A 27,123-nucleotide genomic window follows, 5' to 3' on the forward strand; every position below is an offset into this window, starting at 1 on the left:
AGATGCTCAGCTTTGGGAATTCTAGTGCAGTGCTAACATCCTCACAGAGAGAAAGGCACAAACACATTAAATTACCTTTGGGTGTCATTTCCATTCACTACACTCTAGATAATCATTAAAAAGGTGAAGAAGATGTATACTAGTGACATAGAAAATGTCCCTGACATACTGTTAAGTATAAAAAAACAGACTACAAAGCAGTGTTTGTAATACAATTCTAATTTTGTAAAAAAAAAAAAAAAATTATAAGGATAAGAATATGGTGGCTAAAAAAGAGATACCAATATTTTAACAGTGGTTACAGGTGATTTTAAGTCCTGTTGATACTTTTTCTGTATCATTAAATTTTTACAATAATACACTATTGTTGTTGTTGTTCAGTTGCTAAGTCGTGTCCAACTCTTTTGCAACCCTCCAGGCTCCTCTCTCCATGGGATTTTCCAGGCAAGAGTACCGGAGTGGGTTACAATTTCCTTCTCCAGGGGGTCTTCCCAAACTAGTGATCGAACCCACATCTTCTTCATTGGCAGGTGGGTTCTTTACTACTGAGCTACTTGGGAAGCCCAATACACTATTACTTTTCATAATTAGGAAAATACTATAAAGGTTTGAAAAAATAAAGCTTTCTGTTTGTAGCTGAGCTCAGGGATTGGTTTATGAAAGGAGGAGGAGGTCGGTCCTTGCCTTAAGAAAGTTAGGCGATCAATAAAATGCTATTACCCTTTCCTGTAAACAAAGGTCTGTCTAGTCAAGGCTATGATTTTTCCAGTGGTCATGTATGGATGTGAGAGTTGGACTGTGAAGAAAGCTGAGCGCTTTTGAACTGTGGTGTTGGAGAAGACTCTTGAGAGTCCCTTGGACTGCAAGGAGGTCCAACCAGTCCATTCTAAAGGAGATCAGCCCTGGGTGTTCCTTGGAAGGAATGATGCTGAAGCTGAAACTCCAGTACTTTGGCCACCTCATGAGAAGAGTTAACTCATTGGAAAAGACTCTGATGCTGGGAGGGATTGGGGGCAGGAGGAGAAGGGGACGACAGAAGATGAGATGGCTGGATGGCATCACTGACTCGATGGACATGAGTTTGAGTGAACTCTGGGAGTTGGTGACGGACAGGGAGGCCTGGCGTGCTGTGATTCATGGGGTCGCAAAGAGTCGGACACGACTGAGCGACTGAACTGAACTGACTGATGAAGAGAGGGAGGTAGGAGGAGTGTATCCTTGATGTAGGTATAGGGTAGAGATTCTTGAGTCTGAAATTCTAAAGTGTGAGATGTACTCCTGGTGTCTCCAGTCAGAGTTTGGCATCATTATTTCCCATCCAGAGACCATCTTAACTAGGTATTCTCAGCTCTGTAGTTAAACATTAGTCCTTAAATAAACATTTTGGGCCTAGTTTGGGAAGCTAACTACCCTTTACAACATTATTTCTGTGGGAAAATATGCTCCAAATTCCATACCATCAATTCACATTGGAACTTTTAAGATGCAACCATTTTCAGTTTGGAGCCATTTTTGTCCCTTTTCCCTTAAATCACTAATTATTTAAACAATCTCTATTAGTTTGTTAAAGATTACAAACTTATAAACAAATCATCTGGCTTATGCTTCATTTTTTAGAGTCCAGCACACAGTCAAAGGGTTTTCAAGACTGAAAGGGATCTTAGAGATCAGCACCAACAACTAATTTTTGAATGAATATTACTTCTCATGGGTCAAGCTGGCTAGAGCTGTCTAGGGATCAAGCAGTTGTCTGTCTTCCCCAGAATTTCTCTTATTTTTGCCATGATAATTAATTTCATGCACCAGCTTGACTGGGCTAGGATGCCCAGATCACTGGTAAAACATTATTTCTGGATATGTCTAGGAGCATGTTTCCAGAAGAGATTAACAGTTGATTCTGGGCTGGCACTATCCAGTCTGCTGAAAGCCTGAATAGAACAAAAAGGCAGAGGAAGGCTGAATTTTCTTCTTGAGCTGGGATGTCCATCTTCTTCTGCCTTTGGACATTGGGTCTTGGGCCTTCAGCTTCTGGGACTTATGCTAGTACACCATCCCCACTCCCTACCCCAACTTCAGCCTTACTATGAGAGTCACAGCATCAGCTCCCTTGCATCTCAGGCCTCTGGACTCAGACTGAACTATACCACTGGCCTTCCTGGTTGCCCTGCTTGCAGATAGCACATTGCAGCATATCTTAGCCTCCATAATTTTATGAGCCAATTCTTATAATAGATCTTTCCTTATATGTCCTTCTATCTCTATATATCCTATCGGTTCTGTTTCTCTGCAGAACCCTGACTAGTACACTTACGTACTTTTCCTTAATTGTTTAGAGAAGCTTAAGGAACATATAATTCTTTTATTCATTTTCCCAACACATTTACAAATTCATTGAGGTAAGGGTTGGACTTTGTAATCCTGAAGCTCCTCTAGCATTTGGGACAGTTTCATGACCATCCAGAAGGTGCTTAATAAACACTTGGAAACCTTAGGAGGCAGTGGAAAGAGTGCTAGATGAGGTGTGATGAAAGTTGGATGCTGGTCTTGGCTAGCTGTGCAAGTTTGAAGTTATAAAAAGGAAGCAGTGGTCAAGCTGATCTCATAGGGACTTTCTAGACCTTTAGCAGAGAAACTCACCTCATGTCAATGGGACAGATTTCGTCCTGTTTGCTAACATACTTCTAGGTCAGAGGAAAGGGAGAACATGTTGACCTCTGTTAGATTTGTCAGTCATTTCAATTACTTTGAAGGTTAGTGGCAAATAACCTTTCTTGACCTTATAGACCTAGAGCAATGATCTTTGCCCTTTTCTGAGGCAAGGGTGTTTTGTGAATCAGATCAAGAACATGGTCCCTCTTCCCCTAAAGCTTTGTGTATGAATATAGGAGTTTCTCAGCCCCATGAAGCCCACCATAAGTCTTCTAGAGGTCCATGAGTGTAATATTCAATTAAAACCCTCTGGCTAAACTCTAAATGGCTGGCTTCTGCTGCTGACCTTGGACAAGCCGCTTCCCCACTGGGGGCCTCAGTGTGCGAATCTGGTTCAGTCACTCTTTAAGTTCTCTCCCAGCTCCAGTGAGTCCTTGATACCTGTGGGACACTCTCTAAGAAGTCATGATCCTGGATCCTAACTCTGGTCCATTCCTGCTACTGAGGATACTCCTGTCCAGGGAGGAATTTCTAGAGCATCCTGACTGAGAAGCCATTGGCTCCCCAGAGGCCTCCAGGGGGAGGGCAGGAACAGGGCTTTCTTTTTGGCTTTCTGCTCTTGGAAGAAACTTACTAAGAGCCATGTCAGAGGGCAGATGCCCACTGACACATGCGTATCCAAATGAAACCCACACCCAGAGGACCAGAAAAGGCAAGCCAGCATCAGGGATTCAGCCGTGCCCTGAACAATACAAAATCTCCACTCTCAGGCGTTCTCCCACTTCCGTGACTCACCTCCTCTCATTCCAGAAAGTCATGCCCAGGAATTAATTTATGGGTCCTGTTCAGAGGTCTTTAGGTAAACAGCTCTACCAATCCTTTCAGCTTCCCAGACAGCTTGATTTCTGGCCCCAGGGAGGAAGCTAATGACTTGTAGTTACTTTGCTATTGTTTTTCCGAAAACAATTTGACTTCCTTTCTGATAGTCTCAGAATTCCTACTTTACAAATGAAGTCGCTACAGCCCAGGAAGGGCTGAGCTCACCAGGTCGCTTGCACAATGCTCCTTGCTCAGTAGCAAGATCTCCTTTGGGTGAAAAGTCCCAGAGGCTCCAGAAAGAAGGGTGGGCAGGCAATTCTGGGGATGTAAGATCTGTCTGGGGATGGAAGGCACCTTGGTGCCTCTGACTCTCTTCTGAGATCTCACCTCCATCCCAGAGCTTGCAAGAGTAACAAAGGTGTATTGGTGTCCAAAGAATAAACTTGTGAAGATGGTGTTATTATGACCATTTTATAGACCAAGACGTTGAGGCTCAGTAGTTTGCCCATACCCTCTGTCCATGGGATTTTCCAGGCAAGAATATTGGGGTGGGTTGACATTCCCATCTCCAGGGGATCTTCCTGACCCAGGGATTGAACCCAGGTCTCTCACACTGGGTGAAGATTCTTTACCATCTGAGCCACCAGGGAAGCCCAGTTGTCCTACATATGTCCACTTTAGCACTAATTACACTGCATTCAGCTTACTGGTACACAGGGCTCTCTCCAGTCATGGGGAGCATCAGGGCAGATTTTATCTCTCATATATCTTTGTATGCCCTGTCCTCACACATAGTAGGTCCTCAATATACCTTCACTGAATTAAAGATAAGTGAATAAATGACTCTACAGAACAGTGATGTTCCTCAGACTCTGGGAGGAGGATGCCGTGAGGCAAGTACAGGTCTGCTGGAAAAGTACATGTCATGTGTTCCCGAGTACAAAGGGACAGTTTTAAGTGTATGGTAACTTTGGATGTGTGCAATGCATATCTGCGTGGCTGTATCTGGTGGCCTTGCTTACAGGAGGCAATAATGGTGGCCATAATAGTTATAGCTACTATAATGGTGATAACACCATGTTCCATTGTTAATTTTTTTCTCTTTCCATAGTATTCTCCCATCTATAATTTAATTTTGATCTTCAGAACAGATCTCTATGTATTTTACACATGAGAGAGAATATTTATTTAACACTCACTATAAGCCAAACATGATATACATCTCATTCAATCTTCATAAATAATCTACAGGTTTGATAGGTACTATCATTGTCTTTATTTTAAAAGTGGACCAGATGTGGCTTTCAGGGAGAAAAAAATTGTCCTCTGTCCTTTTGGTTCAGTACTTGGGCTGGGGGAGTCGGGGTGGGTAGAGTGGCCCATGAATTGAACTCACGAAAGAGATTAATAGCACAAAAAGAGATTTTTTTCCCCAAATGCATAGGGGAGCTAACAAAAGTAGTTAGCTCACTAAATGGTTAAAGTTAGAGGCTTATATATTTAATTTAGAGAAGAGATGGGGTGGGGTGGTGGCGGGGAGGAGGGTAGAAAAGACTTCTATGGGAGGAATAAATAGGTTTCCTTAGAAAAGACAAACAGGTATTTAGGAGAACAAATAGGAGACAAGAAAGTTGTGATAATGTTTGTTTATGCAAGTAGAGTGATCATTCTGTCTTCTTCATGGCCATGAAATTTCCCTGGAGAGGGGATTTATAGTAGTCTCATTTCCCAGAAGCTGCTGCTTCTAGTCAGATAAGGGAAACTCCGAGAAGCCTTCTTTCTGCCTGCTGCTGCTGCTAAGTCACTTCAGTCGTGTCCAACTCTGTGCGACCCCATAGACGGCAGCCCACCAGGCTCCCCCGTCCCTGGGGTTCTCCAGGCAAGAACACTGGAGTGGGTTGCCATTTCCTTCTCCAATGCATGAAAGTGAAAAGTGAAAGTGAAGTCGCTCAGTCGTGTCCGACTCTTAGCGACCCCCATGGACCGCAGCCTACCTGACTCCTCCATCCATGGGATTCTCCAGGCAAGAGTACTGGAGTGGGGTGCCATTGCCTTCTCCGTCTTTCTGCCTAGTGAATCTCAAATGTCTTCAACTTACTCTTCATACCAACTCTGATGCTCCAAATGGGTCCCCACATGGCAAAAGAGGACCCACGTCTGCTGAATGGAGTCAAGATCTGGACCCAAGCACTCTAACCACAAGTTTATTTGCTCTGAGTCCTGTGTTTTCTACCTTGAATATTTAGCTATCTGAACATGAGATTAACCTTTGGGGATGGGGGGCAGGGGGGTTGGAGAGAAAGAAAATTAAAACAGAAAACAGGGAAGAGTCTTAGTCTTCTAAATGCCTCTGCTGCTGCTAAGTCACTTCAGTCGTGTCCGACTCTGTGCAACCCCATAGACAGCAGCCCACCAGGCTCCCCCGTCCCTGGGATTCTTCAGGCAAGAACACTGGAGTGGGTTGCCATTTCCTTCTCCAATACATGAAAGTGAAAAGTGAAAGTGAGGTCATTCAATCGTGTCTGACTCCTAGCAACTTCATGGACTGCAGCCTACCAGGCTCCTCCACCCATGGGATTTTCCAGGCAAGAGTACTGGAATGGGTTGCCATTGCCCTCTCCGTCTAAATGCCTCTAATCTTGCATAATAACTTGACTCCAGGAGAACACTAATTTGGGAGGAGATATAACACTTTTGCTCATGAGTTTGCTTTTTATTATTATTGGCTGGATTATTAAGACAGGCCTGGGGTGTTATAGCTATTTCACATGCAAGGAAATGACTCTCCTTTGAGTGATGTGTCTGCAGGCACTTGCATTAATGGCATATTTGACGGAAAGTTTCTTGACCTTGTATTTTAAGATGCTTGCCAATAGATCACCTAGATACCATGGACTTGACTGAAAACATCTTTCAGAATAAAGGAGAAGCAAGCCCTTTTTAGTCCTTGTGAGGTGGGTAGGTGTGGATAGACCAAGAATGCATAATTTATTATAAGAGAGAGGTGTGCTCCGGATATGCACTGCACACTCTAGACACTGCTGATGATTCAACCAAAATAAAATTCCCAGCCTTCTTGCTTTCAAGGACTTCCATTCAGATCTAGAGGACAAAGCCCATTCTAAAGTTTCCCAGAAGAAGGTCCCAATCTTTGTGGATGCAATGCGTGGACCTGGGACTCACAGAAGCCCAGTGATGCTGCATCCAGCTGTTGTCTTCATGCCCTGGCTTCAGTGGGAGAGCATCAGGCTTGGCTGATCCTGGATTCCTCCTCCTCCTCTTCTCATTTCCGTGGAGGCTGCAGGTACAAGCCCACCACAGAGTTCTTAATTTTGGAATCAGAAAAAAAATCTCACCTGCCTTAAGCCCAAGAAAAAGCTTGGTTGTGACTCAGGCCTTTTCTTGGGGACTAAAACTTGAGATGTGTTGAGAGTAGATTCATAGACCAGAGTACCAGGGGCAAGGAAGTCTGTGTTTCTTTTGCTTTCTGCTTCTTGGAACAGGATGTTCTTGCTCATTTTAACCACTGGAAAGTATGTCTTTAAGGGGACAGCTTACGACTATGGTGTCTGAATCTCCACTGGCAGAAAAGTGTGTGACCTCAGCCCACAAACCAGGGCTCCAGTGACCCATTAACACCCTCCAATGAGGCAAGAGGGACTCATCACTCTTGAAAGGAGATGCTGACAGAACTTATTTGCATGTGTTACCCTTATAGGCTCTAAGGAGAGTGGCTGTTTAAACATCTGGACCCCAGCGTCTTGGGAAGGAAACTGATGGAGTCAGAGACACATTGAGTAGAGGAGACATTGAAAGGTCTATTCATTTGCCCTCTTGCCCATCAGGAGAAGCAAAAAAGAAGCACTTTTCAAAATACCACCTTAAAAGACTCATAGAGAAGATGATTGGTCTCTTCCTGGAAACCTCAGATGGTGCTGGACCCGCTGGACTCACAGTCATGGTCAAAGACAACCTCTCCTGCAAGGGCTGGAGCCCATCCTTCTTGTGGCATCTGCAGGTCTGTTTGCTTCCAGCTGGAGGGCCCTGTGCCCCACTTCTCTGACCAGGTAAACAGGCTTCATGAGAATTTCCTCTACAGCCATGGGGAGAAAGTGCCTGGCCTTTAGCATCAGGCAGACATTTCCTCCCCCTATTAACTGAATAATCTTGGGCAAGTCACTAAACTTCTCTGGGTCTGAATTTTCTTTTCTATAAAATGGAAATAATAACAGAGCATCTACCCTGCAGTGTTGTGAGGTGAGAATGCCTGGTACTTAGAAGGCCTTCAGTAAATATGCCTTTCCCTGCCCCCTTCACCATTATCAGACATCACTCTAATGAACATGTTGTCCAAATGGTGTTTTCCCCACCCAATTTAACACTGCATTATATCATTATGCATTGACGATAAATACATATAGATACTGCCTTTATACTAACTGCTTTATCTGAATAGCTCTTTTCTGCAACTAGAATATCAGCCTCTTGCGGACAAGGAACAATCTTTTCTCCCACTTAGCATAGGCTGGCCCTATTGTTATTCAGTTGCTAAGTCCTGTCCGATTCTTTGCGACCCCATGGACTACAGCGCCCCAGGTTTCCCTGTCTTTCACTATCTCCTGGAGTTTGCTCAGATTCATGTCCATTGAGTCAGTGATGTCATCCAACCATCTCATTCTCTGTTACCCCCTTTTCCTCCTGCCTTCAATCTTACCCAGCATCAGGGTCTTCTCTAATGAGTCAGCTCTTTGTATCAAGTGGCCAAAGTATTGGAGCTTCAGCTTCAGCGTCAGTCCTTCCAATGAATATTCAGGATTGATTTCCTTTAGGATTGACTGGTTTGATCTCCTTGCAGTCCAAGGGACTCTCAAAAGTCTTCTCCAACGCCACCAGTTCAAAAGCATCTATTCTTTGGCACTCATGTTTCTTTATAGTCCAACTCTCACCTCCATATATGACTACTGGAAAAACCATAGCTTTGATTAGATGGACCTTTGTCTGAAAAGTGATGTCTCTGCCTTTTAATACACTGTCTGGGTTTGTTATATCTTTCCTTCCAAGAAGCAAGCATCTTTTAATTTCATGGCTGCAGTCACCATCTGCAGTGATTTTGGAGCCCAAGAAAATAAAGTCTGTTACTGTTTCCATTGTTTCACCATCTATCTGCCATGAAGTGATGGGACTGTATGCCATGATCTTAGATTTTTGAATGTTGAGTTTTAAGCCAGTTTTTTTCACTCTCCTCTTTCATCCTCATCGAGAGGCTCTTTAGTTCCTCTTCACTTTCTGCCTTTAGAGAGGTATCATCTGCCTATCTGAGGCTGTTGATATTTTCCCCCAAAATTTTGATTCCAGCTTGTAATATTATGTCTATATCCATATCTATATCCATATCTATCTCACCCCATCCCGGTGCCTGACACATAAAAGTATTCTCTTTGCATTAGAGAAGGAGAGAGTGGTCCTGGGCAGTGGAGATGCCCTCTCCCCGCCCTTTGGAGCTTTCAGGTGACCCCTGGTGTCTATTCTGGGTGCTGGTGTTTGTGATTTGTGAGAGCATGTTTTCTGTGTTCAGCTCACTGATGTGGGCATAGTAGACATCCCCGAAAAACCTGCTCTGTGAATGCGCAGTCCATTTTTCTGACAACAGGAAAAGGATGGGGAAGAGGGATCTCTGGGGTAGTACCGGTTTTCCCATTGATGCCCAGGAAAGCAGCTCAGCAGCGGGTGGGCAGGCAAAGACTAGCACCATTGCACAACCAGCCTGAAGGAGAGAGGGCTAGCTCGAGGACTGTGGCAACAATGACAGGGGGAGGGCCGGGGGGAGGGGGAGGGCTCAGTCTCCTTCTGGGGAGAACGCTGTGTGGAAAGGCTGCAAGCAGGTCAAGGGGAGAAAACTTTTTAAACAAGCAAAGATCCTAGGAGCACAAAAGGGAGAGGGGAGGGAGAGATCCTGAGGGGGAAGTGGGAGGAGAGAGAAAGAGTAGGAAGAAGTGGGCGGAGGGAGGGTGACAGATAGCGATTAAAAAGAGGGTGGGAGAGGAGCGACTGACAGGCTGGAGAGCGAGGAAGAGTGGGCAGCGGAGGACAGGCGGCCAGAGAACCAAGAAGCCTACGGGAATTCCAGACAGAAGGAGGAGGAGAAGAAGGTAAGAGTAAACTTGGATTTTAAGAGCTAAAACTACCAATTGATGGGAAAGAGCCATAGAGAAAGTCTTGAATTACAGGCTGGTCACAACAAAGCTCTTTCTCTGCACCTGTGGGTTTCTCTCCTACCTCTCTCACCACCAGCCCCTGTGATGGTCAGCTCTGGGTATATTAAAGAGGATGGCTTAGGAAGCAGTAGATAAATCACGTACTCGATTTAGAAGGAGCTGTAGAAACGCAAGTGGAGGGCCTCTGCCATCTGTCTACCTCTCACAGAGTCTCCATGCTGCAGGGGCATCTTCTAAGCAGGACACCAGGCCATTTCCAGGAACTTTTGTGAAGACTGGAATTGGCCCTTTAAAAACTCAAACGATCACTATTTTACGATGCTTCCTCTAGGCTTGGAATCTTTTGAAATGTTTCCACAGCATCTAGAAGAGTGTTTTGATTTTTTTTCCCCCCTAAGGCATGTTGGATGGTTTAAAAATATTCCCTGCCTGGTTTCTTGTGGAGTATCATGTCCCTGCTGTACATTGTGAGCAATCTGGCCCCTCGTGCTGGAGGAAAGAAGCTGGTGAGACCCAGAGAGAAAGCCCCAGAGAAGCACCCATGGGCGGTCTCCTTTCCTCCTGGGCACAGGGCAGGAAGGTTTCTGTTGGCCCCTTCATCTCCCTTTCAAGCATGTGGTAAAGGAACTGGGGCTCAGGGGGCCAAGAGACCTGGTTTATACTGCACTGAGGGGCTTGTGATCTTGGACCAGACAATTCCCCTTCTGGGCCTCACTTTCCTCAGCTATAAGATGGAAGGTTTGAAGTAACAGGACCCCTCTCATTACCGTCAGCAGTAACATTGTCCAAGGCTGAGATTCCTAAGCTCAAATGCACCTCAGAAACACCACAGAAGGGAAGCCCGACAAAGGATTTGACATCCTTACTGCACCTTGGCTCAGTTTTTCCTTCATTCCTTCTCTCAATATCCCACCATAATGGAGGACTTCCTGGTTCTGACTCCTCAGCATCTCACCGAGCTGTTTTCTGAACACAGCTCTGGCACACAGAGTCTGACTGGCCTGAGACAAGAAAGGACACCAGGCAGGGAGTCAGGCGACCTGGGAGAGATCCAGTGACATTGGACAGAGAAGAGACCAAGGCCACCTCCATCTGCCTGGGGTGGTAGGCTCATGGCTAGGGACATAAGCTGGTATTTAGAAGCATCCCAGCCTGACTTTTACATCATCAGGCCAAGTGGCCTCTATCTCTTCCACCCACTGACCTGAGAGTCATAGCCCAGCCCAGCCCCTGACTTGCCGTTCACCAGGGACAGCTCTGAACCTGCCACCCTTCAGCCAGGGTCCCTAGGGCACCATTGCTGTTCAGAGCCTGCTCCCCCTGCTGTCTCTCCAAGCCTTTTCCTCCCTTGCTGGCGGTCAAGGAGCAGCCCCAGAGACCACTGGCATACAGTAAACCATACCAGGACATGAGTTTCCTGGCTTCCAAACTGGCATCCTGGGGCGTCCCCTCCCCAGACACATGACGTTCACAGAGCCATGGCAGTAACACAACCGTGTTCCCTGCTTGGCCACTGCCTGGAATTCCAGAGATGTTCTCGCTGCGTTGTTGAAACCGGTTATTGTTCTTGTCTATTACCTGCCTCACTCCTGTCCCTGACTCCAGATACTGCCCTGAAGTCCTAGGCCTTTAGAATTGGAAGTGGTCTCTTAGGTTTCCTTTGGCAAGTGAGGAAAACAAGGCTCAGAAAAGGGAAATGATTGTTGGAAACAAGAGAGAGCCAGGGCCAGTGTAGTTGGGAGAACACCATACTCAGCTCACTCACACCACGGGCTCTTCTGCCTCCCATCCTTGGCTGTGTTTTCTGAGTTTCCATTTCCCCCCAAACCTCCCTGCTTCTTGCATGTAAGTATCTGTACAGTCCTGTTGCCTGGCAGTGGCACCACTGTCCACCTGCTCCTCTTCATCTCCGCCAGCTGGTTGGGGGCACCCGCAGTGGAGGCTTCTGGGCTCTCACAGCCAGCAGGGCTACCACAGGGCAGCCTGGCCTCATGAGTCCTGGCTGATCTCGCCTCTGGGACCAGCTGGTCAAAACAGAGCAGGGAGCCTGTCGGTGTGGATCAATCAGACAGGAACTAGAAGACTCACAGTCCTCAGGGTTAGGGAGACCCAAGGCCCAGGCTTTGTCATCTGTCCCAGGAAAGATCTCACCCACCTTGGAGTCCAGCAGTTCTCTGTGTCTGGGCTCCAGGACTGAATTGACTGAAGGGGAGAGATGCCCACTTTTTCAGGAAAGCTTCAGGGCTCATAGGAAATAAGCTGACTTCCCTTTCAATAGCCAGAAGTTTCTGGTTCCTGGCAAGGGACAGCTTGATGCCACTGTGTGAATCAATTGTTTCTGACATATTAGCAAACAATGGGCAAGAAAAATTCAGCCTTTAGTAATCAACTCACCTTCATAAGGAAAGGGAGTCAGGAGGCCTCAGAATCAGAGGTACTGAAATAACACAGAAAGATCTTAGATTTTCTCTAATTCAGGGGCAGGGCAAAAGGAACCACATTTGGATTAGAATTTCAACTGTGTAAACCTTGGGGAAATGATTTAATGTCTTTGAGCCTCAGTTTCTTTATCTGTCAAAGTGAATACATACTTTCCTTGTAAAGTTTTATGTAGAGTAAATAAAACGATGTATTTTAAATGGCTACCATGCAGTAACTGCTCAGTGAATGATAGAACAACAGAGGAGAATACAGGTCACCTGGTGCTCAGTCCAAGTCTCTTGAATTGAGTCTCGTTTTAAGCAAAGGTCTTTCCATAGTGAAGGCTCACCATGACTTGAAATTCTGAAGGTACTGCCTGGTTTTTATGACCACAGATTTTTTTTTTTTTTTTCTGGGTCTACTTTTGCTGACCTCTAAGTTGGGAATTAGAAAATCTGGATTTGCCTCTTGACTTTCCACTAATTTGCCAGATGATCACAACTGGGCAAGTCACAAATTCCCCTGATGTTCTAACAGACCTGGAAGGGCCTAAACAATCATCCAGCTCAACCTCTTTGTTTTACCTATGAGTGAACTGAGGCTCAGGGAGAGGGAAGATCTTGTCTGGAGTCACAACCAAATAGCTGGAACCAGAAAAACCTGTCTTCTGAGGCTCTTGTCCACAGAGGACTTCTAGAAGCTGAATCCAACCTCGCATCTCCGTGATTCAGAACTTTAGGAAGTGCAGGTGTAGTTAGGGGTCAGGATGCCTCTTTCCCCTCAGATCACAGAGTACACAACCTCCTATTTCTCTTTCATGGAAAACTGAGTCACCTTCAAAGCTATCCTTGTGGATGTGCCTTCGGATTGGTGATTAGATTCCTAAGTGCTGCAGCTCCTCAGAAAGAAGGAATTACATGAAGCACACATTGTAATATCGACTCATGAGTCCATCTCCAGACCCAAAATCTTGAGTTAAAGGAAAGTTGGGAGGCAGGCTGGACCAATGATGAGTATAAATGGAGCGTGATTGGAGTGGATCTCTACACGTCTCTTCCTCTCCTCCTACCACTCTTCTTTAAACCGAATGACATAACTGATGTAGAGTTAAATTAATATCCTTCCCATTGACCATGTTTTCCTCACCTCTGACAGTCACCCTCCCCCACGTGGTAGCACATGGGGGCGGTCCTTGCTGAGGCCCTCTAGCCGGCCTGCTCATGTCAAATGCTGAGTCAAGGTGGCTCGCTGGGTCTTATTTGAGAGGAGTTTTTACTGGAAATGGCAGAAAACAAGGAACTACATCACTGAGTGGCTACTATGTGCCTATTATGGTTCTAGATGTTTCCACTTATTCACACACTGTTTAATCCCCATGAGGAAACATGCCCTCTTTACAAATGAGGAAGAAATTGAGAGGTTATGTGACTTGCCAGAGGTCACACTACTAGACAGTGATGGAGGCAGGCTCGAATCCCACTCTTCCGAGGAAGCATGAGTCCTACCACCTAACTATTTCTGTTCCCATTGCTCTTGTTGCAATCTGACATCAATGGAACTCCAGCGCCTGCTGTTTGGCCAGCTGAGAACCCAGCGGTAGACAGTGTCTCAGCCAAGGGCATTTACTGGCTAAAAAAGGAAATAACTTTCTATATGTGATTTCTGGCCAAACGGTGGCAGATGCTGAGGAGTCTGGGAATCCTGACCACTGTGGGCTGAGGGCTCCATGTGATCATCAATTCTAGGAACAGCATATGCAAGGGATGGCCAGCCAATGAACCAGAGGCTAAAAGGAAAAACCCTGGGCCTCTTATGGGAAAGTGGGGAAAGCCCTGCTTGTGGAGTTAAGACACTGGAGCTCCAGTCATGGCTTTGTCACCAGCTGTCAGTCCTGTCAGTCCTAAGGCCTCTTTGCTTTTCTTTCCCTTTTAGAGGCACAGAGAGAAAGGCAGGCTTTGAAGTCAGGTAGACCAAGTTCAAGTCTCCTACACAGCATTTGCTACTTGTGTGACTCTGTACAAGTTCTTTAAACTCTGAGTCTCAGTTTTCTCAGCTCTAAAATGGGATAATACTGCTTTCCTAGCAGGGCTAATGTAAGAGTTAGAAAGTGGACTTGTAAAATGCTTCACACGTGGAAAACACTCAGATAGTGGTTTCTGTTATTACTACCACTTAACTTCCCTGGACCCTGGTCTTCATCTTGGGTTGAGACATAAGGGGTTGATTTTGATTGATCCCTAGATTCCTAGATTCCTTTTAGCTCTACTGTACTATGAATTGATGACAAGATGTTGGAAATAATAAAGCATTTCATAAATGTATTTTTCATTAATAGCCACATAAGTATCAATCAACCCCTTCTGGGATAATAAAGATCTCCCAATATTTCCTTGTAATTCAATATCTCCATTTGCCATTCCCTCCCATCCATTCCTTGTAAATACATCTTCTAACATTTTAAGAAGATTACTTATCCTAGCATAATGCTCTTTCTCTACTTTGCCTGCTCCCTTCTACCTCCTTGGCTTTGAAACAACTGTCAGCCAGCAGGATCTCTGAATGGCCCACTCTGTCCTTGCCAGAATCAAATAATTAAATTTAAAGAGGAGTTAATTATCTGCCCTTGGCCGGAGTAAAAGGAAAACTAAAGTGATACTTAATCTCGTCCATCTGTCTCCTTCTCCCTCTCTCTCATCTCTAACTCCTCCTCCCCTCTCTAGAGATTAAGATTCAGGGGTGCAGGCCCCCTGGACTTCTCATTCTGAGAAAGTTGCCCACACTGCCCAACTCAATGCTGCTGCTACTGCTGCCAAGTCGCTTCAGTTGTGTCCAACTCTGTGCGACCCCATGGATGGCAGCCCACCAGGCTCCCCGTCCCTGGGATTCTCCAGGCAAGAACACTGGAGTGGGTTGCCATTTCCTTCTCCAATGCATGAAAGTGAAAAGTAAAAGTGAAGTCGCTCAGTCATGTCTGACTCTTAGCGACCCCATGGACGGCAGCCTACCGGATTCCTCCATCTATGGGGTTTTCCAGGCAAGAGTACTGGAGTGGGTTGCCATTGCCTTCTCCGCCCAACTCAATAGCCATAGGTATATCATAAATCTAGCTAGTTGCTTTCCCTGAGGCTGAAGTAGCTACCACAAACCTAAATCAAGAAAAGAATGAAAGTTCTAAATGTAAGAATTACCCTCAACCACGTACAAATAGTCTCCCTAGTCTCATAGTTATTTCACAAACATCCCTGTGGCAGTTATCTTATGTTAAAGAGGCCACTCCTCGACCAGTAAGGATTTTCAAAGAAAGGAACTTCAGGTGATTTAGAATCTAGCATGATTCTTAAGGCAGGAGCACTGCTGTCAGAAAAGACAAGAGTTGGCTTTGATGCCAATTTCATCGCTTACCAGCAAGTCACCCTCAAGTGATCTTGCTCAAGTCTACCCCCACTGAGGCCTGTAAGAAGGGAACAGGGTCAGTCCCTACTTTCTCTGGTTGCTGTGAGAATCAAATGAGAAAATATATATCAAGAAACTTGCAGAGTATCTGGCACATAGAAGGGTCTCATAGAGTGTTAGATTCTCTTTTTATTCTCACCTTTTTGTGTAACTCTGGGTAAACTAGCAAATGGAACTGAGAATCTGCGAGGATAATAAAGATTAATGAGGTGGCTGAGGATCAAGAGCACTCTCTCCCGTAATTCTCCCTACAAGTCTATTTTAGGGAGAAACTATTGGGGGTGAAGGAAAATTAGAAAAATGTACAATCATAAGTAAGCTTCACAAGAGCTCTGAGATGATGGTTACAGCTGACACTTCACTTTATAAAGCCACCTTTGATATCTGGCATAGCACTGAGGCTCATGGACACTTTCTGAACTGAGCTGCACTGACATGAGACTGCATCTAAGGCATCCTGTAAGTGACACCCTTTGGGTCTTTTTACAACAGAATTCTCTTCATTGGGAAGCAAGTCAACCCTGCCCTTGCCGCATTCCACTGCATGGTGAGCGAAATTATAACATGGGCCCAGGGGATTGTTATTATTACTATGAATAACAATCTTTATTGAGAGCCAGAGGTCTGGTAGATACTATCCAGAACATGTGTCATTGTCCAGAATTAGACACAGACTCTGCAGAGTGATCTTAAAATCTAATTTTGACAAACTTGGATGAGTTTCCCAGTAATCTGTGGGGAGGGGGCAGAGAAGGAATAGTCCGTGGTGACCAAGTCTCTTGCTATAGACACACTCAGTCCTGTTCAGTTAAGTGGAGGGCTCCCTCATGCGCAGAAGGAAGGCTCATGGCTCTTCTTTCCCTGGTATCCCGGTCACCATAGTAACTGTGCAGGTGACCCTAGGTTGGCTTCCCAAGGAGCTGCCTCTACTGGCATTAGGTGTTTTGAGTGACCTGAATGCTGTCATTCATCCACCGTTGTTTCTAAAAAGTACACAAATCTGCCTATCAACTTCAGGGCACAATATCAAGCTCTAAGGGAAAAGAGAGAATAGAGAGATTTCAGGGGGAGGATCCAATGATGAATCATTATGGGGTTTATCTTCAAGGACAACTCAACTCAGGGTTGAGTTGGAGAGATGATACAGAGTCAGCAGAGCAAATAATTCTCATTACGTGTGGGAAACTCAAGGTTTTACAATTAAACCCAAGCCCCAGCCCCTGAGGTGGGGACACAAATTTGTTGTTAAGTAAAATACTATAGTGGAGAAGGCAATGGCACCCCACTCCAGTACTCTTGCCTGGAAAATCCCAGGGATGGAGGAGCCTGGTAGGCTGCGGTCCACAGGGTCGCTAAGAGTCGGACACGACTGAGCGACTTCACTTTCACTTTTCACTTTTATGCATTGGAGAAGGAAATGGCAACCCACTCCAGTGTTCTTGCCTGGAGAATCCCAGGGACGGGGGAGCCTGATGGGCTGCCGTCTATGGGGTCGAACAGAGTTGGACACGACTGAAGCGACTTAGCAGCAGTAGCAGCAGCAGCAGTATACTATAGACTTCCCTGGTGGTACTGTCAATAAGAATCTGCCTGCCAATGCAGGGGATTTGAATTCGATACCTGGTCTGGAAGGATTCCACATGCTGCAGAGCAACTGAGCCCGTGCGCCACAACCATTGAACCCACGCTCTAGAGCCTGTGCTCCACAACAAGAAAAGCCACCACAATAAGAAGCCTTCGCACCCCAGCTAGACAATAGCCCCCATTCTCCACAACTAGAGAAAGCCCATATGCAGCGACAAAGACCCAAAACAACCAAAAAGAAATTAATTAATGAATTAAAAAATAACATATTGTAAGGACTGATATGTTTGTTCCAGAGGACAGAACTAGAATCAACAAAAGAAAGAGAATTTTCAAGGCCTCCTCACAGTAGCTTCTAACTCACTTGCAACACACCTTCTGAGCAGGAGAGACGAAGGTGCAGTTTCTGCTATGTGCTGGGTGGCACTTGTCACCTGCAGCTTGCCTAGTTCGTGCTGCAGTCATGACTAAAGGACTGCAGTGAGCAGGATGACTACCAACGGAAGGGTCTCACGTCCCCCACTCCATTTGGGGGCTGTGTCAGAGGTAATGCAACTTTATTACTAGATCAAACATTCTTCCCCCAATCATTAAGAAAACATTTATTATGCACCGAATAAGAAAACCTAATGCAATAAAAATACTAAGTATTCACTTTGAGAAGTCTACTACCCATCTTATAGGGGAAGCTGTTAAATCCTTGAGGGCAGGAATCATGTCTAATCTGGGTTTTTGCTTGTTTGGCTAGCTGGGCTGTGCAGCATGTGGAATCTTAGTTCTCTAACCAGGCAGCAAACCTGTGCCCCTTATGATGGGAGCGTGGAGTTGTAACCACCAGACCACCAGGGAAGTCCCCTGATCTGTTTATTAATTCAACAGATATTGACTGCCTAGTCTCTGCCAGGCCTGGTACCTCTGAGGTATTATTTCAGTGCCGAGAATAATAGCAGACACATAGTGCAAGTTAGCTGAAAGACAAGAAGTTTTTGGAGAACAAGGATAAGGCAGCATATAGGCCAGTGTGGGAGTATATCCCGACTGTTAGATGGTAATTTAGCATCTTCAGAGTTCAGGAGATATCAAAGAGGGCTGAGGTCAATTTGAGACAATGTCTCCATTTCCACTCAGAATGGTGGGGCAGAGAAAGAGGTGCTGACTATGAGTTTAGGTTAATTTGGGCTGCTCTAAATTGGTTTTCTTTAAAAACATTGGCTGTGTAGGGCGGCCTAGGTGCCAACATAAGGAGGAGCGCTGGATTGGGAACTAGACACTGAATTTTATTCCTAATCATATAATACATGAAGTGAAGGAGTAAAATGATGCTCACTTTGCACAGAAACCTTCCTTTGGCCCTTTCCGTCTTATCCAAGCACCACATTACTATTACCAAACAAGTTCCCTAATTACTTCTCCAAAAGTTTTGCTTTGTCCCACAATGTGACACATTGAAAGAGGACATGGAAATTCTTGGAATAAAGAATGTTTGGGGTTGGGTTGTTCTTGTCCAGGTTCTAGGGACTATCTCTTTTTGCCTTGGGGGCTTCAGAACTCATATCAGTTGCAAAGGGCTGTAGAATTCAACTATCCAGGGCTCTACGAAGGGCCCAGGCCCCACCTGAGCCGGAGTCAACCTCCCGTCTTATGTTTCCATCCCTGCTGTTGCTTAGTCTCTAAGTCATGTCCAACTCTTTGTGACTGTGGACTGTAGCCCACCAGGCTCCTCTGTCCACATGATTTCCCAAGCAAGAATACTGCTGTGGGTTGCCATTTCCTTCTCCAAGGGATCTTCCTGATCCAGGGATCAAACCCAAGTCTCCTGCTGTGGCAGGAGGGTTCTTCACCACTGAGCCCCAGGCCCCTGTATTTCCCTAATGTTAACACACATTGTGCTTTATTGCAATTATGCGTTTATTCTCTCTCCTTAATGAAGGAAAATAAAGGCAGTTCAGCTCAGTAAAGGCAGGGACGCTTGTCTTTTTAGTTGCTGTATCTTCAGTGTTGTCCTCACTAAATGATGCCTGATAACTGGTAAGCATTCAATAAATGTATTAAATGAATGACGGAAAGGGAAGGACATCATAGGCTAAGAGAACATGAGAAGCCAAGATAAAGAGGTGATTTTCCCATTTAGATCACCACAGAGCATTAAGTAGAGTTCTCTATGCCATACAGTAGATTGTCATTAGTTATCGATTTTATTTATAGTACCAATAGTGCATATGTGTCAGTCCCAATCTCCCAATTCACCCCACCCACACTTTCCCCCCTCTTGATGTCTTTATGTTTGTTCTCTACATCTGTGTCTCTATTTCTGCTTTGCAAATAGATTTGTCTGTACCGTTTTCCTAGATTCCACATATATGCATTAATATATGGCATTTGTTTTTCTCTTTCTGACTTTACTCTGTATGATAGCAGAGTCTAACACAACATTGTAGAGCAACTATACTCCAATAAAAATTAAAAATAAAACAATACCAGCTATATAGGAAAAAAGATAAAGAGATGAGAAATTGTGGGTCATGAATATGTGTGTGGGGAGTTGTGTAGCTTAAGTATTGAGTATGTGAGGGGAACAGCAGAAATAGATAGGATGGGGAGGGCTTCCCAGGTAGCGAAGTAGGTAAAGAATCCACCTGCCAATGCAAGAGATGCAAGAGACACAAGAGACTCAGGTTCAACCCCTCAGTCGGAAAGATACCCTGGAGTAGGAAATGGCAACCCCCTCCAATATTCTTGCCTGGGAAATCCCATGGACAGAGGAACCTGGTGGGTTACAGTCTGTGGGGTCGCAAAGAGTTGGACACGACTGAGCATACACACACTGTGGAGGGTCTCAAGAGCAAGTTAAATAGTTTGAACTTTATAAACAGCAGGAAGCTAGTGAAGATCACAGACAAAGCAGTGGCGTATACTACCATTTGTATTTGATAGGTTTATTCATGGCATGGGCAGCTTCCTTTGCCCTCCTAACACACTTCCTGCCAAGAAATAGATAATAATCTACAAAGTATATTGTGTGCTATTCACCCAGAAAACTCAATGAGTATCTCATCTACAAGTTTCTTTGGCTGAGGTTGTAAGGGGCCCAAAGACACCCAGAGGAGTCAGGAAATTGACTTTAGCCAGGGAACTTTCCTATTATAAGCTGAGCAGCTTGTACATAACAGCAATGTGAAGTTTCTCTGACCCTGTCTGAGTCATCCAAGAAGTTACAGATGAGAGGTGTTTCACCCTATATGCTGCCACCAGGGCTCCCGGTCTGCCTCAGTCCACACCTCCTCAGTTAGTTAGTTTCTGTTGTTCTCTCCCAATGAGGCTTCCCCAGAGGCTCAGGGGTAAAGAACCCACCTGCCAGTGCAGGAGACGTGGGTTTGATCCCTGGGTCACGAAGATCCCCTGGAGAAGGAAATGGCAACCCATTTCCTTATTCTTGCCTGGGAAATCCAGTGGACAGAGGAGCCTGACAGGCTACAGTCCATGGGGTTGCAAAAGAGTCGGACACGACTTAGTGACTAAACAACAACAGCAAAGATTGTCTTTCTGATATTCTATCAAGACTGCTTTCCTTTCTGGTACCTGTGCTTTACCTCTTCCAGGTGGGACCCCTTGGACCACAAGTGAGGGAGTCAGCAGGCAAGCCTCCTGGCAGACCAGACCAAAGCATCACATTCTTTGCCTTGAACTATTTTTATACATCCTTGGGGACTTGCAAGGAATGAATGACAGTGCCAGAAGATCAAGGGAAAAGTCTTCAGGGATGGAGGAGAGTTTGAAAAACTTGCCCTGGAAGAATATACATCTGTTCCGTTTCTTTTTCATTAACCTTTCTCTTTCTCTCTGGCTTTCTGCCCTTCTCCTCTGTTTCTCTCTTCTGCTTGATAATTCACATCTCTCCACCTTCCACTTTCTTTTATTTTTGTCTTTCCCCACCACTTTCCTTGCTAGAAATGGCTGCCTTTTATTTGGTTCTTATATTCTGAGTACTGTGTGAAGTGCTTTTTATGTATCCCCTCATAATACTTGATGAGCTAAATAACAGTATATCCATTTTGCATGGGAGGAAATTGAGACATAGATCCAGTAACTTCTCCAAGCTCAGCAGATACTCACAAGGATTTGAACTCCACTTAACTAACCCCCAAACGGACTTCCCTGAACTGTTACAGTCTCTTTCCCCCCATTTCCACCACTCCCTCGTCTTTTCCCTCTTTTTAATCCTTCTCTTTCCCCTTCTCTCCCTCCCTTCTCTCTGACACTCGCCACATCCTGGCCTCTGCATGTGTGCTGATGACCCTGAAGGTGCTGAACACTGTGCACGCGCCCAGAAGGGATCGTAGACCATTCAAATTCTTATCTAATCAGCTATTTTCCTTTTGGAAAAACGCGCCACAATTTTCCACTTTGGGAGGGGGCCCTTAATCATGTGAGGAAAAGGGCAGATGTCTGGTCACAAACCAGAGGAGAGGTCTCAAGACTTGGAAGGGTCTTTGATATGAAGGCGAACACAGATAAGGTCCTTTCTGCTTACTCACGGACCCTTTCATTCCCAGGGACTCTGTGTACTCTCAGGGTTGGGGAGTGGAGTGCTGGGGGAAGACAGAGCCAAGAGGCTGGTCTCTGTCAAGATATCAACTCAGAAGCCAAAGCCTGGACCATGAAATATGGTCCTGTTCTTCCTTCCTCTTATGCATAACAACTGGAACTGGGATAGGATAGGGGGCATGCTGGCAACAAAGATGTGAAGGTTAAGGTTTGAACTTGACAACCTCTAAAGTCCCATCAGAGTCTGAGGTTTTAAGATTCCAAGAAGGGAATATTTATCTTCAACTCCCTCCTTTTTTTTTTTTTTTTCATTAGGACTGGTTGATTAAAGGCTTAAGCCATACGAACATTTATTGCTCATCAAGTAAAAATTCTGAGAAGAGTCAAGAGTTGATTCAGAAGCCTTGGGGCACTGGTTGCATTTCTGAGATTCCCTGGGCAGCTTCAGGCATCTTGACTCACACAACCTGTCCACAGGCAGTCGTGGGGGTGAAGAGGACTTCAAGGGAGGCTCTCTCTGTTTACTGGGGGATGGAAAACATTTTCTAGAGCACTCCTTCCACATTAGACCCTCCCCACCTCACCTCACAGAGCAAAACTAACTGCAGTGAAGGCTGAGAAAGTGATAGCTGACCTTCTTATCCTGCTAATGGACACAGGCAAAGAATAGGGGATTGGTTTGCCATGAGTAGGAAACATCAGTGCCTGCCACCCGCTCCTTCATTCATTCAACTAAGATTTACTAAGCCCCCACTCTGGGCTAGGTGATGATGGTACAGAGGAAAAGGCAAGTCTTGTTCTCAAGGAGCTCCTACTGGAAGAACGTAGACAGAAGGAGGATCACAAGATGTTAGGAGAGGACTGAGTATCCCCAGGGTCACTGCAGAGCTGAAGATATTCAGCGTGAGGAACCCAGGGAGGGCTGGAGAAGCAATGACTGGGTTCAGTTTTGAAGAGTATATAGGATTCAGCCAGGGGTGAGGAAACATGTAGGAGGCGGTTGGGAGGAAGGCATTCAAGAATCTTTCAGGAACTGGCATGCTGGGGACCAGCAGGAAATGAGGCTGATGAAATATGCCAGGACCTATGAGGGAAGGTTCTAGGTGAGACTTAGAGGTTTGGGGCATTTATTCTGAATGTAAGGTGGGCAGGTCTGGGGGTGGATGCCTTCTGTATGCAGAAGGACAAGCTGAAAGGCACACTGGAATGGTTGCACTGCAGTGAGGAGTAGATCAGCACTAGCAGCTGCTCACCAGCTGGGGGAACCTGAGAAACCTCTGAATGTCTTCTTTGTGCTGCTGTGCTTAGTTGCCCAGTCAGGTCCAACTCTTTGCGACCCCATGGACTATAGCCGCCGCCCCCCCCCCCCCCCACCACCACCCCCAGGATCCTCTGTCCATGGGGATTCTCCAGGCAAGAGTACTGGAGTGGGATACCATTCTCTCCTCCAGGGGACCTTCCTAACTCCAGGATCAAATCCAGGTCTCCCACATTGCCAGCAGATTCTTTACCATCTGAGCCACCTTTGCCACCTCCCAGAAGATCTGACCCATGCTGCAAGGCTCCGATTGCTAGAAAATGCTTCCTGAGGAGCCAAATTTGCTACTCCCACCCTCTTTTTTCTCTACCACCTAGTTCTACCTGTTGAAGTCAGAAAAATATTTTTTACCCAACAGCCACTCAACCATATGGAACATGTGAGCTATGATTTTCAGCATATCACATACCTCATCTCATTTAACCCTCAAATCCTCTGGTGTAGCTATTCCCATTTTACAGACAAGGAAACAGACTCAGTGAGGCAAAAGTCCAGAGTCACACTTGCAGATTCCTGTCCTACACTACTCCAATATTTCACAGGTGAGGTCCTTGAATATCTGCATCAGAATAACTGAGGCTACTTGCTGCAAATCAAGATTCCCTCAGGGGCCAACCCAGACCTCCCAGAGTAGAATCTCTGGAGGTAAAAGCACAGGATCCACACACATTTTAACACACATCTCAGTTGATTTCTAGATCCATTAAAGTATGGGAATCATACTCTAATCTTGCAATCAGGAGTCCTTTGAGTCTTCTCTTTCATTTTTACTGGGCATGGGGGAGAAGGAGAGCCTTTCAGGTGAATCTGATTTTTAAGTTGCCTTTCTTAAGGAACGTATTGGTTTGGGTCAGTGGAATCACAGGACATGATCGGACTTCTCAGACATCCGCAGAACCATCCTTCTGTTTTTCTCTCTGCCCCATTGGCAGGAGTCTTGGCGCCTGTCTTCTGCTGAGCCAAGATGGGTGACTGGAGCTTCCTGGGAGAGTTTCTGGAGGAAGTACACAAGCATTCCACGGTGATCGGCAAGGTCTGGCTCACAGTCCTCTTCATATTCCGCATGCTGGTGCTGGGCACGGCTGCCGAGTCATCCTGGGGCGATGAGCAGGCTGATTTCCTCTGTGATACGATGCAACCTGGTTGCGAGAACGTCTGCTATGACCAAGCCTTCCCCATCTCCCACATTCGATACTGGGTGCTGCAGGTCATCTTCGTCTCCACGCCCTCGCTGGTGTACCTGGGCCACGCCGTGCACATGGTGCGCGTGCAGGAGAAGCGGAAGCTGCTCCGGGAGGCGGAGAGGGCCAAAGAGGCTCGGGCTGCTGGCTCCTACGAGTACCCGGTGGCCGAGAAGACAGAGCTGTCCTGCTGGGAAGAAGTGAATGGAAGGATTGCCCTCCAGGGCAGTCTACTCAACACCTACGTCTGCAGCATCCTGATCCGCACCACCATGGAGGTGGCCTTCATTGTGGGCCAGTACCTCCTCTATGGGGTCTTCCTGGACACCCTGCATGTCTGCCGCAGGAGTCCCTGTCCCCACCCCGTCAACTGCTATGTGTCCCGGCCCACGGAAAAGAATGTCTTCATTGTCTTTATGCTGGCGGTGGCCGGACTGTCCCTTTTCCTCAGTCTTGCTGAACTTTACCACCTGGGCTGGAAAAAGATTAGGCAGCGATATGTCAAGTCCCAGCCAGGCGTGGGTGAGTGCCAGCTTCCTGGTCCCTCGGCCGGCAGAGTCCAGAGCTGCACACCACCCCCTGACTTCAATCAGTGCCTGGAGAATGGCCCTGGGGGGAAATTCTTCAGTCCATTCAGTAACAAGATGGCCTCCCAGCAGAACACAGATAACCTGGCCACGGAGCAGGTGCGAAGTCAGGAGCAGATTCCGAGAGAAGGCTTTATTCACATCCGTTATGCCCAGAAGCCCGAGGTACCCAATGAAGGCTCCCCAGGACCCAGCCTCCCCCACGGCTACCAGAGTGACAAGCGCCGTCTCAGCAAGGCCAGTAGCAAGGCCAGGTCAGATGACCTGTCGGTGTGACCTCCAGTGTGGGAGAACCAGATGGGAACAGAGGAACTCAGAGAGGGAAGGCATGTCCTTTCTGACCCCATCTCTTTCATTCTCACCACTGCTATGCTATTTTTGGACTCTGGGTCTCAATGGCATTGCTCATTCTTCCCAGAAGATGTTAGCAGGTCTTTGTGGATGCGGTCAGAGACATAGCTATCTGTCCAGGCTGCTGTCTCTTCCCCATCCACATCCACCCAGAATCCTCAATGAAGTCTTTCAGATTACTCTGTGAATGGGATGGAAGAAGGGAGGGGATCATAGCAAATCTGGCCTGGGAGGGATAGCCAGAGGGGTAAGATGACTCTACACAACAGCCACACAGCTGATGGATTCTCTAGGTCCTTCTGACTTCCTTGATCTGAACACCCTTCCTCTGGCAAGAAAGAGCCCAAAGTTCCCAATCCAACAATGAGCATGAGTCAGGAAACATGCCTCAGATGTGCTCTTGTGTGTTGTCTCCTTGGACCATACCTTGGAATGGTGGTGAGGTTGCCGTGGTCTGCCCTCGGCTGCCCCTCCCTCTGCCCAGTCTTACTTAAAAAGAAGTCCTTGGAACTCAACCAGCAAGCTCAACTTTACAAGTGCCTTGGTATGCACCTCTGGCAAATGTCTCACCTTGGTGATATTGCAGCCTTTCCTTCTGCCAGGGTGTGCAACCAGCCCCTGGGGCTGGAAAGCTCTCCCGGGGAGTCACTGTACACACAATTCCACTGGAATTCCTGCCACCACCTGGCATCCTGCAGCTCTTTTACAGTTCAAGCTGATGATAGACACCATCCCTTCCATTCCCCCTTTGGCAGTCCCTCGAGTGCTCCCCTAAACACCTTATTGACCAGAATGCCCAAGAAGCCATTGTCCTCTCTTGAATCCTGACCAGTTCACCAGCCATGGAGGCCAGTGGAATTTCCCTAGGTCTTATGAAAACAAAGAGGACATTGTGCTTCTCAGATTCCCCTTGGGAAAAAGAATAATTCTGTTGTGAAGATAGAAATAAAAAAGGAGAGAAAATACTGGAAAACTATTTTCCCCTCCTGTTTGCTTCCCTTGCTGACTGCCAACTTCGAGTGCCAAGAGGAGGTGTGATGACAACTATGGAGGCCCCCAGATTTCCCTTTCCCTGGAGTATTTAGCAGGGGCATGAAAGCAGTAAGGGAATCTCCAGTTCTCTTGGCAGGGCCCTGTTTAAGAGCACAGAGATGCCTGTGTCTTCCCAGTGCTCCCAAAGAAACTGCCAAAAGCAGTGGGGATGGCAGAAAAGCTGTGTCTCCCCAGGGACTGGCCAGGTTTCTCTCTTCAGTCTGTCCATAATGGGTGGTTGCCACTTTGGATGGAGATAAATGATGCTCAGAATTGGATGCTGAAACTTACAGGGAGATGATTACTTTTTAAAATGCATGTGTGTTTGTGTGTGTGTATGCTGATAAAGTGGATGAAGGGGAGGGGAGTCCAGAAATAAGGAAAGAATATCTTAGAGACACTTGGGTTTTCCTGCTTTCCTCTAGATGCCCGGCAGAGGGCTGAGACTCACTGTTTTCAGTGTCATCAACCTAAAGATATAGCCCTGAGAGGCCTGGATAGAGGAGGTTGAAGGCTCAGAAGGAGGCTCAGCCTCTGCCCCACCTGCCCATCTCTGGGCCCCTCTGCTGAGACTTGAATGCTCTTGGTGGGGAGAGAGAAGGATGTGGGCAGAGGGGTGGAGGAAACTGACTGGGATGCCATTTAGGGAAGAATGATTGGTTATCCCAGATCCCTGGAGGGAACACCTTTTAATCTATTGTCTGGCACTGGCATTAAGACTCTCCAAAACAAAACAAGACCATCTTTCCCACTATCTCTCAAGGGTGTTTGTTTTATGCAATAAGTGTTCTTGGGTTAGAAATTCTATGAAATCAGTCCTTCATGAAGGGGCTTTCAGGAAGAAAAAGGAAATAATATGTGTAGTTTGTCCAAATAAAGTCTGGCCCTCCATGTATCTCTTCTTTGTGTCCCTTTCATGGTATGACTATAAGATAGAGGTAGCAGACTTGGTAGGGGAGGGGAGCACT

At 46.3% G+C, this 27,123-nt stretch overlaps 1 protein-coding gene across 1 annotated transcript; it reads left to right on the forward strand.

The window, feature by feature from the left end:
• Window positions 1-9,455: 9,455 nt before the first annotated feature.
• Window positions 9,456-27,050, forward strand: GJA5 (gap junction protein alpha 5). Its single transcript, XM_019956678.2, has 2 exons — window positions 9,456-9,617; window positions 23,937-27,050. The coding sequence occupies exon 2, from the start codon at window positions 23,969-23,971 to the stop codon at window positions 25,046-25,048; it is 1,080 nt and encodes a 359-aa protein (XP_019812237.1). The 5' UTR covers window positions 9,456-9,617; window positions 23,937-23,968; the 3' UTR covers window positions 25,049-27,050.
• The last annotated feature ends 73 nt before the right edge of the window (window positions 27,051-27,123 follow it).

This window comes from Bos indicus, chromosome 3 (genome assembly GCF_029378745.1).
Source record: "Bos indicus isolate NIAB-ARS_2022 breed Sahiwal x Tharparkar chromosome 3, NIAB-ARS_B.indTharparkar_mat_pri_1.0, whole genome shotgun sequence".
NCBI classification, from domain to species: Eukaryota; Metazoa; Chordata; class Mammalia; order Artiodactyla; family Bovidae; genus Bos; species Bos indicus.

Bases quoted from the DNA above. Each gene is read 5' to 3' on its own strand.
- GJA5 (XM_019956678.2), top strand. From the start codon at position 23,969: ATGGGTGACTGGAGCTTCCTGGGAGAGTTTCTGGAGGAAGTACACAAG.